At 50.8% G+C, this 12265-nt stretch overlaps 1 protein-coding gene across 7 annotated transcripts; it reads right to left on the bottom strand.

Annotated features, from left to right (window-relative positions):
- Positions 1 to 2294: 2294 nt before the first annotated feature.
- RAB3D (RAB3D, member RAS oncogene family) lies at positions 2295 to 11632 on the bottom strand. Of its 7 annotated transcripts, none has more exons than XM_081077605.1 (5): positions 11444 to 11632; positions 9814 to 10077; positions 9017 to 9135; positions 8805 to 8929; positions 2295 to 5976 (listed from the first exon to the last, which is right to left on the bottom strand). In XM_081077605.1, exons 2-5 carry the CDS (start codon positions 10039 to 10041, stop codon positions 5789 to 5791), a joined length of 660 nt encoding a protein of 219 aa, XP_080933731.1. In that variant the 5' UTR covers positions 10042 to 10077; positions 11444 to 11632; the 3' UTR covers positions 2295 to 5788. The 7 variants fall into 7 exon arrangements, with proteins under 7 accessions (XP_080933731.1, XP_080933732.1, XP_080933734.1 ...); XM_081077606.1 differs by having other exon boundaries at positions 3125 to 5976; positions 11496 to 11631; XM_081077608.1 differs by having other exon boundaries at positions 3125 to 5976; positions 9862 to 10077; positions 11444 to 11624.
- Between the last annotated feature and the right edge of the window lie 633 nt (positions 11633 to 12265).

The raw sequence follows: 12265 nt of genomic DNA, 5'->3' as shown, positions 1-12265 counted from the left end.
CTTCCCGATGTGCAATACTATGGCACCAGCTTTCGAGAAAAGAAAGAAGCGTTTATTTATCTTGAGGTGGACCGGCATGGAGCCAGGAGGCAAGGCTCAAATCTGTCTCCACAGTCCAGGGTTCAGGGCAAGATTTTCCTGCACCAGATCTTCCTGGACAACAGACCCTTCGATTCTGAAAGGGTTCCAGCGTTCAGATTCTGGTCATGTCACAGTCCTTTGTTTCCATGGGGGGATGTCGTGTGGGGGACCCTGCTCGCTGCGCCATTTGTCGTTCAGGGTGTCAGGCAGGGTCTCAGCTCCCGCTCCCCACATAAGAACGCAGGACACGGTGAGGCCAAACAAGAACACCCACGGAGCCATAGATAGGGGAATCAAACCAATATATTCTCGCTGGCGGCTGGGCTGGAGACACAGGAAGCAGGATCTACATAATCTTCCTAACAGCAGTCCACGCTTGCCAACCACCATCTTCTTGCTAGCCCCCATTTTTTTCTGCTAGCGTAGCCACAACCGTTATATTAGTGGCCAATGGCTTACGGGTTACAGCTGACGGCCAACTAGCCACAACTGCTGGCCATCTCATCACAGTTGATGGCCATTTACTACCCGAGCCAGCACCTTTCTATTGTGAGGCCGAGAGCCTGGAAACTGTTTTTTGGGGCTTTGTGCCCACAGGGGAGCAGTTAAGGTTTCACAAATGTTACTCATACGTGGTGTATTCAAGATTTAAACTTGGTTCTAGGTCTTGTTAGAAACAGGATAGGACAAGTTTGAGGTGGTTCTGCAGTTACACCATCTTCTGATTTAATTGGCCTGGGCTGTGGCCTGGGCATGGGAACTTATGACATTTACCCAGATGCTTCTCAGCGGTGGCCATGGTCATGGCTGAGAGTAAATAATCCAAGGGCTTATTGATCTTATTGACCATAGCAGCCTGAATCAATTCTTTCTTTGGGGATTGCAAATGATAGTTTAATTTTTCCATCTTTCTCTTGCAGAGATTTTGAGGAGGATAATATGGGCATATGTCATATTTGCTGTTGTTGCAATCATCTCCCACTTCTGGAAAACACACCTAGTTTTCTTTGAAACCCGCCCACCTCTCACATAAGCCAGGGTGGGCATGTGATCCCAGCTGGCCAGTCAGCATTTTCCATCTGTCTGACCTCAGGCATCAGTTGTAGCATGGACCCATGATCCCAGGCAGCCAATCAGTACATTCCATCTCTCTGATGGCAGTCATTGGTTCAGTCATAGGCATGAGACCCAAGCTGGCCAAAAGACCTGTTCTGGGACTTTAGCTAGGGTGACCAGGAGAGAGCAGCTCCCCTGAACTCACCTGGTTCAGAGGAGGCCACCTTATGGGGACGAGGCTGCAGAGAGACGGTATAGAGAGCAGAGTTGAGAATCCTGGGACCATATGCAAGTCTGTGGACCTAGCTCACTGTTGGGCTCTGCAGATCATACATACTCATGACTACTCAACAAACATCTATCCAATGCCTGCTGTATGTCAGAAATAAACTGTTTTTACTCATAACACTTCTGAATCTGAATGTGTGAGGTTTTCCACACCAAGCAATTCTCTGTAGGCACCAATGGGGGGTCCTACAGTTGAATTCAATTCTGACACTACCCAGAGTCCATATCAGAAGCCACAGGTTTAAGGGCTCAGTCCCACAAGACTGCCCTCTTTTCAGATGCTAGTCCTAAGTATCGTATTTCCAAATGAGCCACGCTTCTTTCTGACTTGGCTCTAAAGACGGGGTTCCTGCCACCCTCCCTACATTTCAGGGTTGATAAATACAATGACTCATAGAATTCAGGACAGTGCTTTACTTGCTATTACCTTTATGATAAAGGCTACAACAGAGGGAAAGCCAGATGCAAGAGATCACAGGGCAACGTATGGGGAAGGGGAGCGGAGTTTCCATGACTTCTCTGGGCATGCCATCCTCCCAGAACCTCAAAAAGTGTTCACCAACCCTGAAGCTCTCTGAACCCCATTGTTTAGTGTTTTTGTGAAGTTCTCATTGTCCAGGCATGATTGATTAAATCATCGGCCATTGGTGATTTACTCCAGCCTCTCCCCACTCTTCAGAGGACAGGGCTGCGCTGAAAGTGCCAACCCTCCAATCATGGCTTGATTAGACCCACTCCCAGGCTGAAGCTACCTAGCTGTGCACCTCCCCACCCCCACCCCCGTCCTGTTATTAGCAGACAAGACACTCAGCACTCCGGAGATTCCATGGGTTTTAGGAGCTGTGTGCCCGGAATCAGGGACAAAGATTGAGTATTTCTTTTTTATTGTATCAGACAGGAAGAGCTGGGTGTGGTGGTGAAAAGAGAGAAAAAAAATTCCTGCATCTGAGGAGCTGACATTACAGTGAAGGAGACACTTGTTTAAGTTAAATGAGTAAATAACATAGTATTTTAGATGCTGGGGCTATGGGGCGGGGTCACAGGGAACGAGACATCAGAAATGCTGGGGGTGGGGGTTGCAGTACTAAACAGAGGTGGGATGCAAAGAGAAGGTGCAATTTGTGGAAAGACCTGAAAGAGGATGTGAGGGAAGCTGTGTGACTGACTGCTTGGGATAAGATGGTTTTAGGCTGATGGGAACAGCCAATGCAAAGGCCCTGAGGCAGCAGCCTGGTGTGTTCAAACAGCAGCCAGGAGGCCAATGGGACTGGAGCAAAGCAAGTATAGGGGGCAGGTTAGAAGCACTGAGGTCAGGTCAGACCATGCAAGACCTTGCCGGCCATAGGGAGAACTTTGGCGTTTAGTCCCAGTCAGGTGGGAGCCATGGAGGGTTCTGAGCAGGACTTGACCAGACTCAGGTGCTCATGGTGCCCTCTAGTTCCTGGGAGGACAGATATTCCTGGTAAGATTAGTTGGGGCAACACTATCCTCCCTGCCCTCCTCACAGAGGAATTTTCTAGGGCCAGGGTGGTGGCCATGAGTCCCCGCTAGACACAGCCCCAGGCCTGAGCCTCATCGGCCTCATCGGGGATCTGTTGCATCACACATAGTCCTCAAGCAACCATCTGCTTGGCTATGATTCAATAGCCCTTTTCCTGGAAATCACATTTCACTAATGGAAATAAGAGAACAACCGCATCTGGGTACAACGGCTTTAATTTTTTTTTTCTTGTGGAGAAAAGTGCACGTCTTTCCAGCTGGACATCAAAGAATTGCTTACGCAGGAGAACCACATTCAGCATAGAAATGAGCAGCAGGTCCAGAGCTCACTCCGTAGTGTTTCGGGATCACCGGGGAGAAGCCATTTAGCAGAATTAGCACTTCAACTCTGAGACCAAATTTCACCCATTACTTGTTTTTCTAAGGCAAGCAGGAGAGACAGATACAAGAACATGATCCCCAGAGAAGCCACAAAAAGAAAAAAAGCAGAACCCCAAACCACAGCAGCCATGGCAATTTCCCACCAAGCCACCTGTGGAAAGACAAGTTGCTAAAAGCAAATGTTAAGAAGGGACAGCATGGATGCAGGACCCAGCCTCAGGCAACAGCTCCAGACCCCAGCCTCCCAGAGCCTTTGGTTTAATTTTTGTTTGTAAACTCAGTGAACCTCCACCCCCCACAGTGATCTGTGAGGACATCAGTTTCTGTTCCCCAGAGACCATCCTGAGTTAAACCTCCCCCCCAGACATAAAATAAAAACTTGCATTATTGTTTAGAACAAAAAAATTCTACATGATTCCCAGTCTTGAAAGAACCTGAGGCAGCTGTCTCAGTTGCTACTTGAAGCTGAACTGTTAAAAATGTGTAAACAGAAAGCTTAGGCCCGGTCAGGTCCAAGTTATAGCCAAAGCTGGTTTTATCACATGGGTGGTGACAATCACCTTGTCCCTCAGGCAATGCCTCTCTGACCCACCATTTTTTTCTGGCAGCAGCTTAGGGAAAATGGACTGGCCAACAGTATCTAGATAGGCCATAGTGCATCTTAAGGCTTTTCTTTAGCTAATTTAACTTCACTTTTACATTAAAGCAACTAACATCTTTTACTTCCACCCCAAATATTCAGATCCTCTCATTTTGTGTGTTTCCAGAAACTTGTCCATTTCACCATAGTCACCTAATTTGTTGGCATACAAAGATATCCTCACTTTGAAGCTCTCAGGACAGACCATAGTATGGGGTAAACAGGGCCCTCTAAAAATAAATTCAATCTAGAGCTTCTATAAAGGTAAGAGCTATGTTAAACCTAAACCAGACCTTCCCCATGCCCCAAAGAAGGAGGCTGAGATCTTTAGGGTTATAGGAGGTCATTTTGCTGGCAGGGGCTGGGAGTGGAATTGGGAATACAAACCATCCTCTCAGGCCATCCTCACAGTGTCTGTCAAGTTATGGGGTGTCAGTTAGTGTTCCAGAGCAGAAAGAGGTGCCATGCCACTGGAGTTTGGACTTTGGTGAGCGGGAAGTACTGCTGAGCTGGGAGGAGGGCAGTGAAAACGTAGATCCCCAAACTGCACATAACCTCCCAGCAGAAGCTCCCAGCAACTGGGGATGCTAGCGTCAACCAGGGAGACTGATCCCAGGCCATGCTCCATCAGCCTGCCACGCCCAAGCTGTACTGTGAAGTACAAGTGACAATAGCAGTTACACATCCCTACCTTCTTGCCCCTCCAGCCCAAACCCAAAATATTCCTTAGAGTGACTCTTCCACTAGCAGAAAACATCCCATCACTGGGCCTCACCAATGACATGGCTCAGGAAATGGACACTGGATCTTCACTGGTCCTCAAGTGGGAGGAGCCCAAGTCCTTGTACCAGACAGTCAACACGGAGCACAGGTTATGAGAACGTTGCTCAATTTCCTTTTCTAACAGGATGTAAAAGATGTGGAAAGACCTTGCTTAAAACATCGCCAATCAAATGGGCCCTGGGGAGGCAGGTCTGGGCAAGAGGGACAAGGCTCCTGGCTCGGAGGTTAACTCCTGGCACAAAGGCCTGAGCATGAAAGCCAGGGGCTGGATGATTCTCTACGTGGCCTGACACGGTACATAGTTCCAGAATTCAATCCCGGATCAGGTACACCATGATAAGCCAAAACAGTGCCAGGGACATGGGTGATGCTAAATTCTGGGGAAACTCAGAAGGCACTTCTGGGGTCCCTAAAGCCAGGGGGTCTCTGACTCCCTATCTTTTGACAACTAGAAAAGCTGCTTTAATACTGCTTTCACAGGCAGAGGATCTGCAAGCCAGAAGGGAGGGTTCTGCCGGGATCAGTCACCTCCTTGCCTTGGAGCCTTCAGGTCTGAGGAGGTTCACGGGCAGGCGTGGGACTAGATCAGGGGACCCTGAGCAAAGAGCTGCTTTCCATATCTAGGGATGAACTCTGAGAACCCACATGGCAGGGGGAAGAAGACAAACCACTTTGGCCAAATTGTGAACTCCAGACAATGCCCAATACAGAATGGATGTGGGCAATGGCTCTAACCCAGAAGGCACTGTGGAAGCCCCTCCGTCAGGCAAGGTGGGAGAGGCTATCCATGCTCCCCCCATTAAAATGCCTGAAAAGCAGCAAGCTCATGCATGTCAACATCCCCAGGCCCTGCCTCTAACGCAGAGTCCCCAGGGTCTGGAGCCTGTGACAGGGGCTGCTTGGCCATGGCAAGAGAACAAGTCACACGGAAGTGGGGGGCAGCTGACAGTTGACGGAAGGGAAGGGGGCACCCTGAGCTTGGAAACAGCCCTTGTGGCTCATGCCTCAGTCACAGTCCCTGCCAAGGCAGGAGGGGTGACTAGGGGTTAGGGATCGTCTCTAGCAGCTGCAGCCACTGGGCTGGGGAGGTGGGGTGTCCCCCAAGGCTGGGCCTTTCCCATTGCTGCCCGGACTGGAGCTGGGTTCCAGGGACTCGTTCATCTTCTCGCAGATGACATCCACCAGGCGCTCAAAGACCTGCTTCACGTTTATGTTCTCCTTGGCGCTCGCCTCAAAGAACTCGAAACCTGGATGGACATAGGTGGGGGCACCTGTGAAACCCAGAGGGGCAAAGCCTGGGCTGTGGCATCATACAAATCTGGGTTCCAAGCCCTGTTATGCAGCTGTGGGCCCAAGACTGAGTGCCTTAGTCTCTGAGCCTCAGTTTGCCCATCTATAAAATGGGAACCATGTTGATAAAAACCTGTGGTAGCAGCCCTGCTCTGAACTATCCTAGGCAGTGGCTGCAAGAGTCCAGGTAATAACATTCTGGTGCCCAGAAGGCACGGGGTGCCTATGGGTGGCTGCAGCTCAGCTTTCCCCCAATTGTGCTGCACAGGAAGGTACAGTGAAAATATTTATGTAGACTTTTGAAATGGAGCCACTTATTTCACATGTTCTAAAAAATGCACTCTGGACCAAACAAAACACAGCTAAAGACTGGCTTAAGCCCGTGGAACCACCAGTTTGCAATCTCTATTAGGTAGGTAATGGCAGTTTCTCAGTGTTTGTGGGGAGCATGCAATGCTCACAGTTCCTGGCCTACAGAAAGAATGCACTAAAAATGGTAGTAATAATAAGTGTTTACATCATGCTTACTATGTGGCAGGGACTTTTCTAAGTGCTTTACAGAAATTAACGCATTTAGTGATGCTCTGAGGTTCGTCCTATTATAACGCACTTTACAGATGAGGAAACTGAGGCACAAAGATGGAAAGTCACTCATCTAAATTCACGTAGGTAACACATGGCAGAGCTGGGATTCACACCCTGGCTGCCTGGCTCGAATAATAGCTGGTAATAAATATTAAATATTTTAAATATAAATAAATAATAATAAATATTCCTATTGTACCACCTTGGGCCCCAGGAGCAAGTGCAGGCTGGCTGATTCCTCCTGGGGAGGGGTGATGAGAGGTTGCTTTGAGTACAATCTTAGAATCATTAACTCCCAAAGGTGGGAGGTGCTACAAATGCTTTTGGGATTTGCCCAAGGTCCCTCAGCTAGAAAAAGTGGCTCATCAGCCTGAAAATAAGGGTGTACATGATGATCCTTCCTGCACCCCTAAAAGGCTGGTTCAGAATCTGCCTGCAGGGAGCTGTCTCTGAAAGGTCCCCGATGTGTCCTCACCTGCCGCACTGGCCAAGGTGGGCCAGAAATTTAGACAAGCACCCACCATATTACACACAGCACAGGGTAAATGGGTCTGTACCCTGGCACTTGTCATGCGGCACTATAAAAATGTAATTGTAATGAAATAGTTAGGTGTGTAATTATCCATTTCCTATCCATCTCTGCTACTAGAACACCGGCTCCAAGAGGGCAGGATTTCTGTCTGCCTTGTTGCCTGAGCAGTCAGTGCCTGGCATGAAGCAGGCACTTGGAACGCTTGCTAAATGACTGGATGGATGGATGGATGGATGGATGGATGGATGGATGGATGGATGGATGGATGGGTAGATGACAGAGGCAGGGTACGAACTCATGTCTACTCTGAGCCTAGTGACCATCAATGTCACCCCGCTGTCTTCCTGGGCAAATCTGGCATTTCCTTATCCATGTGTGGCTCTGCCTCAAATAATCTGAGTTCTTTTCATTTTAATACTTTTTTCTGATTATAAACATTCGCTGAAGAACCTAGAAACTGCTAAAAAATATCAAGACAGATATAAAAACTATAAGATCACAAAGCAATTGAAAAACAATTCAAGTTAATGTTCAATTGAGGCCAGCATTCGCTTAATCTTTCTAATAGCCCTATGAAGTAGACTGTTTTCATCTCCGTTTCCTAGATGGAGAAAAGGAAGCACAGAGACGGGAGGCAGACAGACTGGGATTCTAGCTTCAGAGTCTGGACCTTTAACATGCCCTCCCTACAGTAGTTACACCACCTCCCACAAGGAAAGTCCTGGGAGAGCCTAGAATATTCCAGGACAAGATTTTCATTGAACTTAAATTTTGAATGGATAATCCATTCACCTGATTCAAAAAAATAAGACTGAGAAGTCCCCATCCAAGCCTGGTTCCTTGCCTCCCAATTCTTAAACACACAGGTCGCCACTGTTACTAGTTCCTTCTGTATCTTTGCAGAGTTCCTTTAGGTAAGTGTAAGCATATATTCTTATTCTCATCCTTTTTATACACTAATGCAGGTGTTGTCATACTTCAAGGTGCAGGCCAAATCTGGCCCATTGCCTGTTTCTGTAAATAAAGTTTTCCTGGCAGACATTCATGCTCATTCATTGATGTATTATTGTCTATGGTGGCTTTCAGGCAGAGCTGAATAGTTGTGACAGAAACACTACAACCAAATATTTCCTATCTGGCTCTTTAAGCAAATGTTTGCTGACCCCTGGACTAAAGGAAGCAGCCATATCCACTATTCTGCAGTTTGCTTTTCCCATTTAGTTATATATCCCAGAAATCTGCCATAACAGAACATAAGAACACCCTCATCCTTTTTCATGGCTGCATAGTATTCCACTATGCAGACATTATGTTTTGCTGCTTCCTCCACTGTGAGACATGTGGAAGGTTACGCAGGTTTCCCTGCTACTAACAGTACTGCAACTTGATATAGTCACCACTTCCTACATGGGTAAGGATATCTGTAAGATAAATTTCCAGAAACAATTTGGCTAAGTCTGGGTTCCCAGGGATGCGGTCAGGAAGAGGGGATCTGTGGGTGAATTCCCTGGAATTAAATGGAGAAGGTGGCATACACGTAGGCATTTTTCTGGGCAGGTCCTCAAAGAGCAAAGGGTTGGTGACTGTAGTTGGACCTGGGATCTGAGGGTGGGGATGGGGTTTGGTTCTGGGAGGCCCAAGAGCCTATGGCCCAGGCTGGGCACTAACCAAGGTCATCGGCGAGCCTTCGGCCATCCTCGGCAGGCACAACACGCTCATCCTCTAGGTCACACTTGTTCCCCACGAGGATGACCTGAGCATTGTCCCAGGAATACGTCTTGATCTGTGTGGCCCTGTGGAATTTAAGGGCTATTAGGCCAGAGATTTGGGGTCAGAGGAGAGGGCAATGGTTAGGGGGTCAGTGGTCAGTAAGCACTCACCAATCCTGCACGGCGGTGAAGGACTCCTGGTTGGCAACATCATACATGAGCAGGAAGCCCATGGCTCCTCGATAGTAGGCTGTGGTGATCGTGCGGTAGCGCTCCTGGCCCGCTGTGTCCTGGGGAAATAGAGGGGTCAGCCGGCTAGAAGTCACACCGTTCCCCACCCCACCTCTGCAGGGCCCTGTCTGAGGTGGGCATTGCCCTGTGCTCACAATCCCAGTCTGATGAGCGAGGCATGGACCTGTCCCAGTATGATGGGAGAAATACGGGCTTGCCCCTGAGGAGTTCCCAGTCTGAGGAATCAGTGACCTCTCACTGACCAACTTAATAACCACAGACAAGAGCTACCTAGACCAGAGGGTACCATCTTGATGCAGACACTCTGGTGCCTGTTACCATACAATCGTACCAGAAGCTGTGTTGGGAGCAGGGGTGTGGACACCTGGCAGGTGCTTTGGGGGCCTCTGGGCTTGCACCTGAGAAGGTACCCAAATCTCTTTCCCATTATTCACCAGGACTTCTAACTGCCTTGGCTTAGTATGTACACCCCCTCAGACATCACTGGGCGGGGATGCTGATGAATTCCCCTCATATATGATGAATATCCCCTCTTGCTGATGAATTCATCTCATAGATAATCCCCCCATATCCTTCACACCTGCCCCACACCCCCTCCCTGACTCGGGGCCATTCTCCCTCACCAGGGACCCCTCCCCACAACCCTAAACCCTCACAGAGACTTCCCTGGAGTGACCCCAGCTGCAGACCCATGGACAGCTAGCTGCCCGGCCCACCCAGATCTGCAGTTTGATCCTCTTGTCGTGGCGGTAGACGGTCTTGACCTTGAAGTCGATGCCCACTGTGCTGACAAAGGCAGGTGTGAAGGAGTCGTCTGCGTAGCGGAACAGGAAGGACGTCTTGCCCACACTGCTATTGCCAATGAGCAGAAGCTTGAACATGTAGTCAAAATTCTGGTCTGCTGCATCCCGTGGGCCTGTCGGGGGGTCTCCAGCTGATGCCATCCTGGTGGGGAGCCTCCTGGAAGGAACCCTGGAACCCTGCAGGGAAATAAAACACCAGTAATGGCTTCAGTGTGTACACCAGACCTGGATTCAAATCCCGGCTCTGCCACTTGGAGGCCAAGTTACCCTGAACTGATCACCTGCTTTCCCTAGGACTTAGTGTCCTGCTCTGGAAAATGGGGATGCTTGTCAAATGCAAGGGCCCAGGATGGAGGGTGCACGGGATGCCTCCTCTAGTCCCGAGGAACCAGAACCAACAGAAGGTGCAAGTGTGGACTTTGCCCCCTGGTGAGCAGCTGGTGTGGCCCAGGTGTGAGCTGGAGGGAGGCGGGGTGGGGGTGAGGGGGCCTGCCAACTGGATAGAGTCCCCCCCCTCCCAGGTCTGGGTGTTGACTTTGGCAGGTGTCCGCCACTAGCAGGGTGCCTGCCCTGCCCCCACACAAGCCTAGGTTAAGCCCTCCCTGATCCCAATGGGGAGGGGGTTTCAGTGGATCCAGCCCAGGTTTAAGCCTCCAAATGGGTACTATCACCTTCTGTTTGTCAAAGAGGCCGTGCCCATCTCGCTCTGGGTAGAGCTGACTCACACCAGCCCCAGTCCCAGCCCACGGAGGCCAGGGTGACCGTCCTCAAATCGAAGGAAACCACCCCCGCCAGCTAATAATCAAGAACCCCACCACCAGGACAAGCACTCCCTTCCAGCCCTGGTCCAGTCTTTCCTGGACAGAGTACCAGAGTATCTGGGTCCAGAACATCCCCTCAGCCCTCATGGCCTCAGTTTCCCCAGCTGTTTGTGGCTGTTCCTGAGCTGCATAGGTAGGTTCTAGAAGGCCTGGCTGAATGGAAGGCACACCCACAGAGGAACCCCTGGCAAAACTCTTTCTCAACTGCCTGTGGGGCTTTTTTCCATTTTAAAGGAGGACACAACTGGCCCCCCTTTCCTGCCCAGCCCTCAGCCCCACCCTATGTTCCGGGAGAACGAGTTTGAGGAGGGGAAGACGAGACAGGAAGCCTTTCCCCAAGCTGGGCAGGGTTGCCAGGCTGGGGCCCCCGCCCCCTACTCCACCCCCAGCCCACCTGTCAGACCACCTCTTTCTGCCGGCCCCACCTCTTTCTGACTATCTACCGACCCTCCCTCACGCCTGGCACTGGATAAGGGTCCCGGGATTCGGCCCTGTGTCCCTTCGCTGGATTTGGGGTGCCCCAGCCGGTGCAGGAGAGCTCAGGAGCTTCCTCCCATCACCATATGGTCCCATCTCATGTTCCCAGCTGGGCTCTCGGCCCCGCCCGCGCCCTATTAGCGCTCCCGGATCAGCCCAGCTGGGTGGGGGCGAACTAAGGGGCGGCCCCCGCCACCGGCCTTTGTTCCTCCGGGTTCCCCCCAGAAGCCCCTGCTCCCCCAGACCTGCTGGGACGCGGAGGCGCGGGGCGGGGTGCGCTCCCTCCAAAGGGGTCACCTCGCGTGGGGGGTCACTGCCCGCGGGGTCTCCGTCTCTGAACTCGCTGAGGCCTCGCCTCCGCCGCGACCCCGACCCCGCAGCTACCGCCGCCGCTGCCCGCAGCCACCCGGATCCCGCGCCGGCTCCGCCCAGACAGGGGAGGAGGGGCCGCACCCGGGGGAGAGCGGGGCGGGACCGAGTCCGGGGTGGGGCTTGTGGAAAGTGGGGGGAGGTGCAGAGGCCCAGGGCCCGCCCCCGAACAATAAACTTTGCATTTGTCTTATCTATAGGGCTCCTACTATGCGCAGGGCGGTTCAGAGCAAGGATTCCGGAGCAGGGTTTGAATCCCAGCCCCACCGCTTTCTGGCCATGTAACTTTGGACATGTTACTTAACTTCTCTGGGCCTCAGTTTTCCCTACCGTCAAGTGGTTGATAATAAGCGTCTCCACCTCACAGGGTTGTATGTGGATTCCGATCTGAATTAGTGTTTGTAAATTGCAGCGCCTAACCCTGAAGTGTGTAGATTCCTTTGCCAAATAGCCTTAAGGGCCCTTGGAATTAATCCCCATTTTACAAGTAAGGAAACTGAAGCTCAGAGAGGGACAGCCCCTTGCCTGAGGCCACAGGGTAAGGGAATTTGGCACATCCAGCCCCAGCTGAAGGCTTAGAGTTTTCTTCAAGACAGGAGAGGATCTGCAGTTATAATAGTTCAGTCTTTGTTGGTGTTCAAATTCCAACAACTCCACCTGAAGCCACTTGCTGAACTCTGAGCTCCATTATTCATGGG

This window comes from Rhinolophus hipposideros, assembly GCF_964194185.1.
Source record: "Rhinolophus hipposideros genome assembly, chromosome: 16".
In the NCBI taxonomy this organism is placed as follows: domain Eukaryota; kingdom Metazoa; phylum Chordata; class Mammalia; order Chiroptera; family Rhinolophidae; genus Rhinolophus; species Rhinolophus hipposideros.
Note: the sequence above shows the minus strand (reverse complement) of the source record. Positions and strands in the feature narration are given on the sequence as shown.

What these genes read in the sequence shown, in the direction of transcription:
- RAB3D (XM_081077603.1), bottom strand. Translation starts at nt 10,041, where the DNA reads ATGGCATCAGCTGGAGACCCCCCGACAGGCCCACGGGATGCAGCAGAC. An exon ending in TTCACCGCCGTGCAGGATTG is followed by an intron (nt 8,930 to 9,016) that starts GTGAGTGCTTAC and finishes TAAATTCCACAG; the next exon opens with GGCCACACAGATCAAGACGT. An exon ending in AAGGCTCGCCGATGACCTTG is followed by an intron (nt 6,001 to 8,804) that starts GTTAGTGCCCAG and finishes TGGGTTTCACAG; the next exon opens with GTGCCCCCACCTATGTCCAT.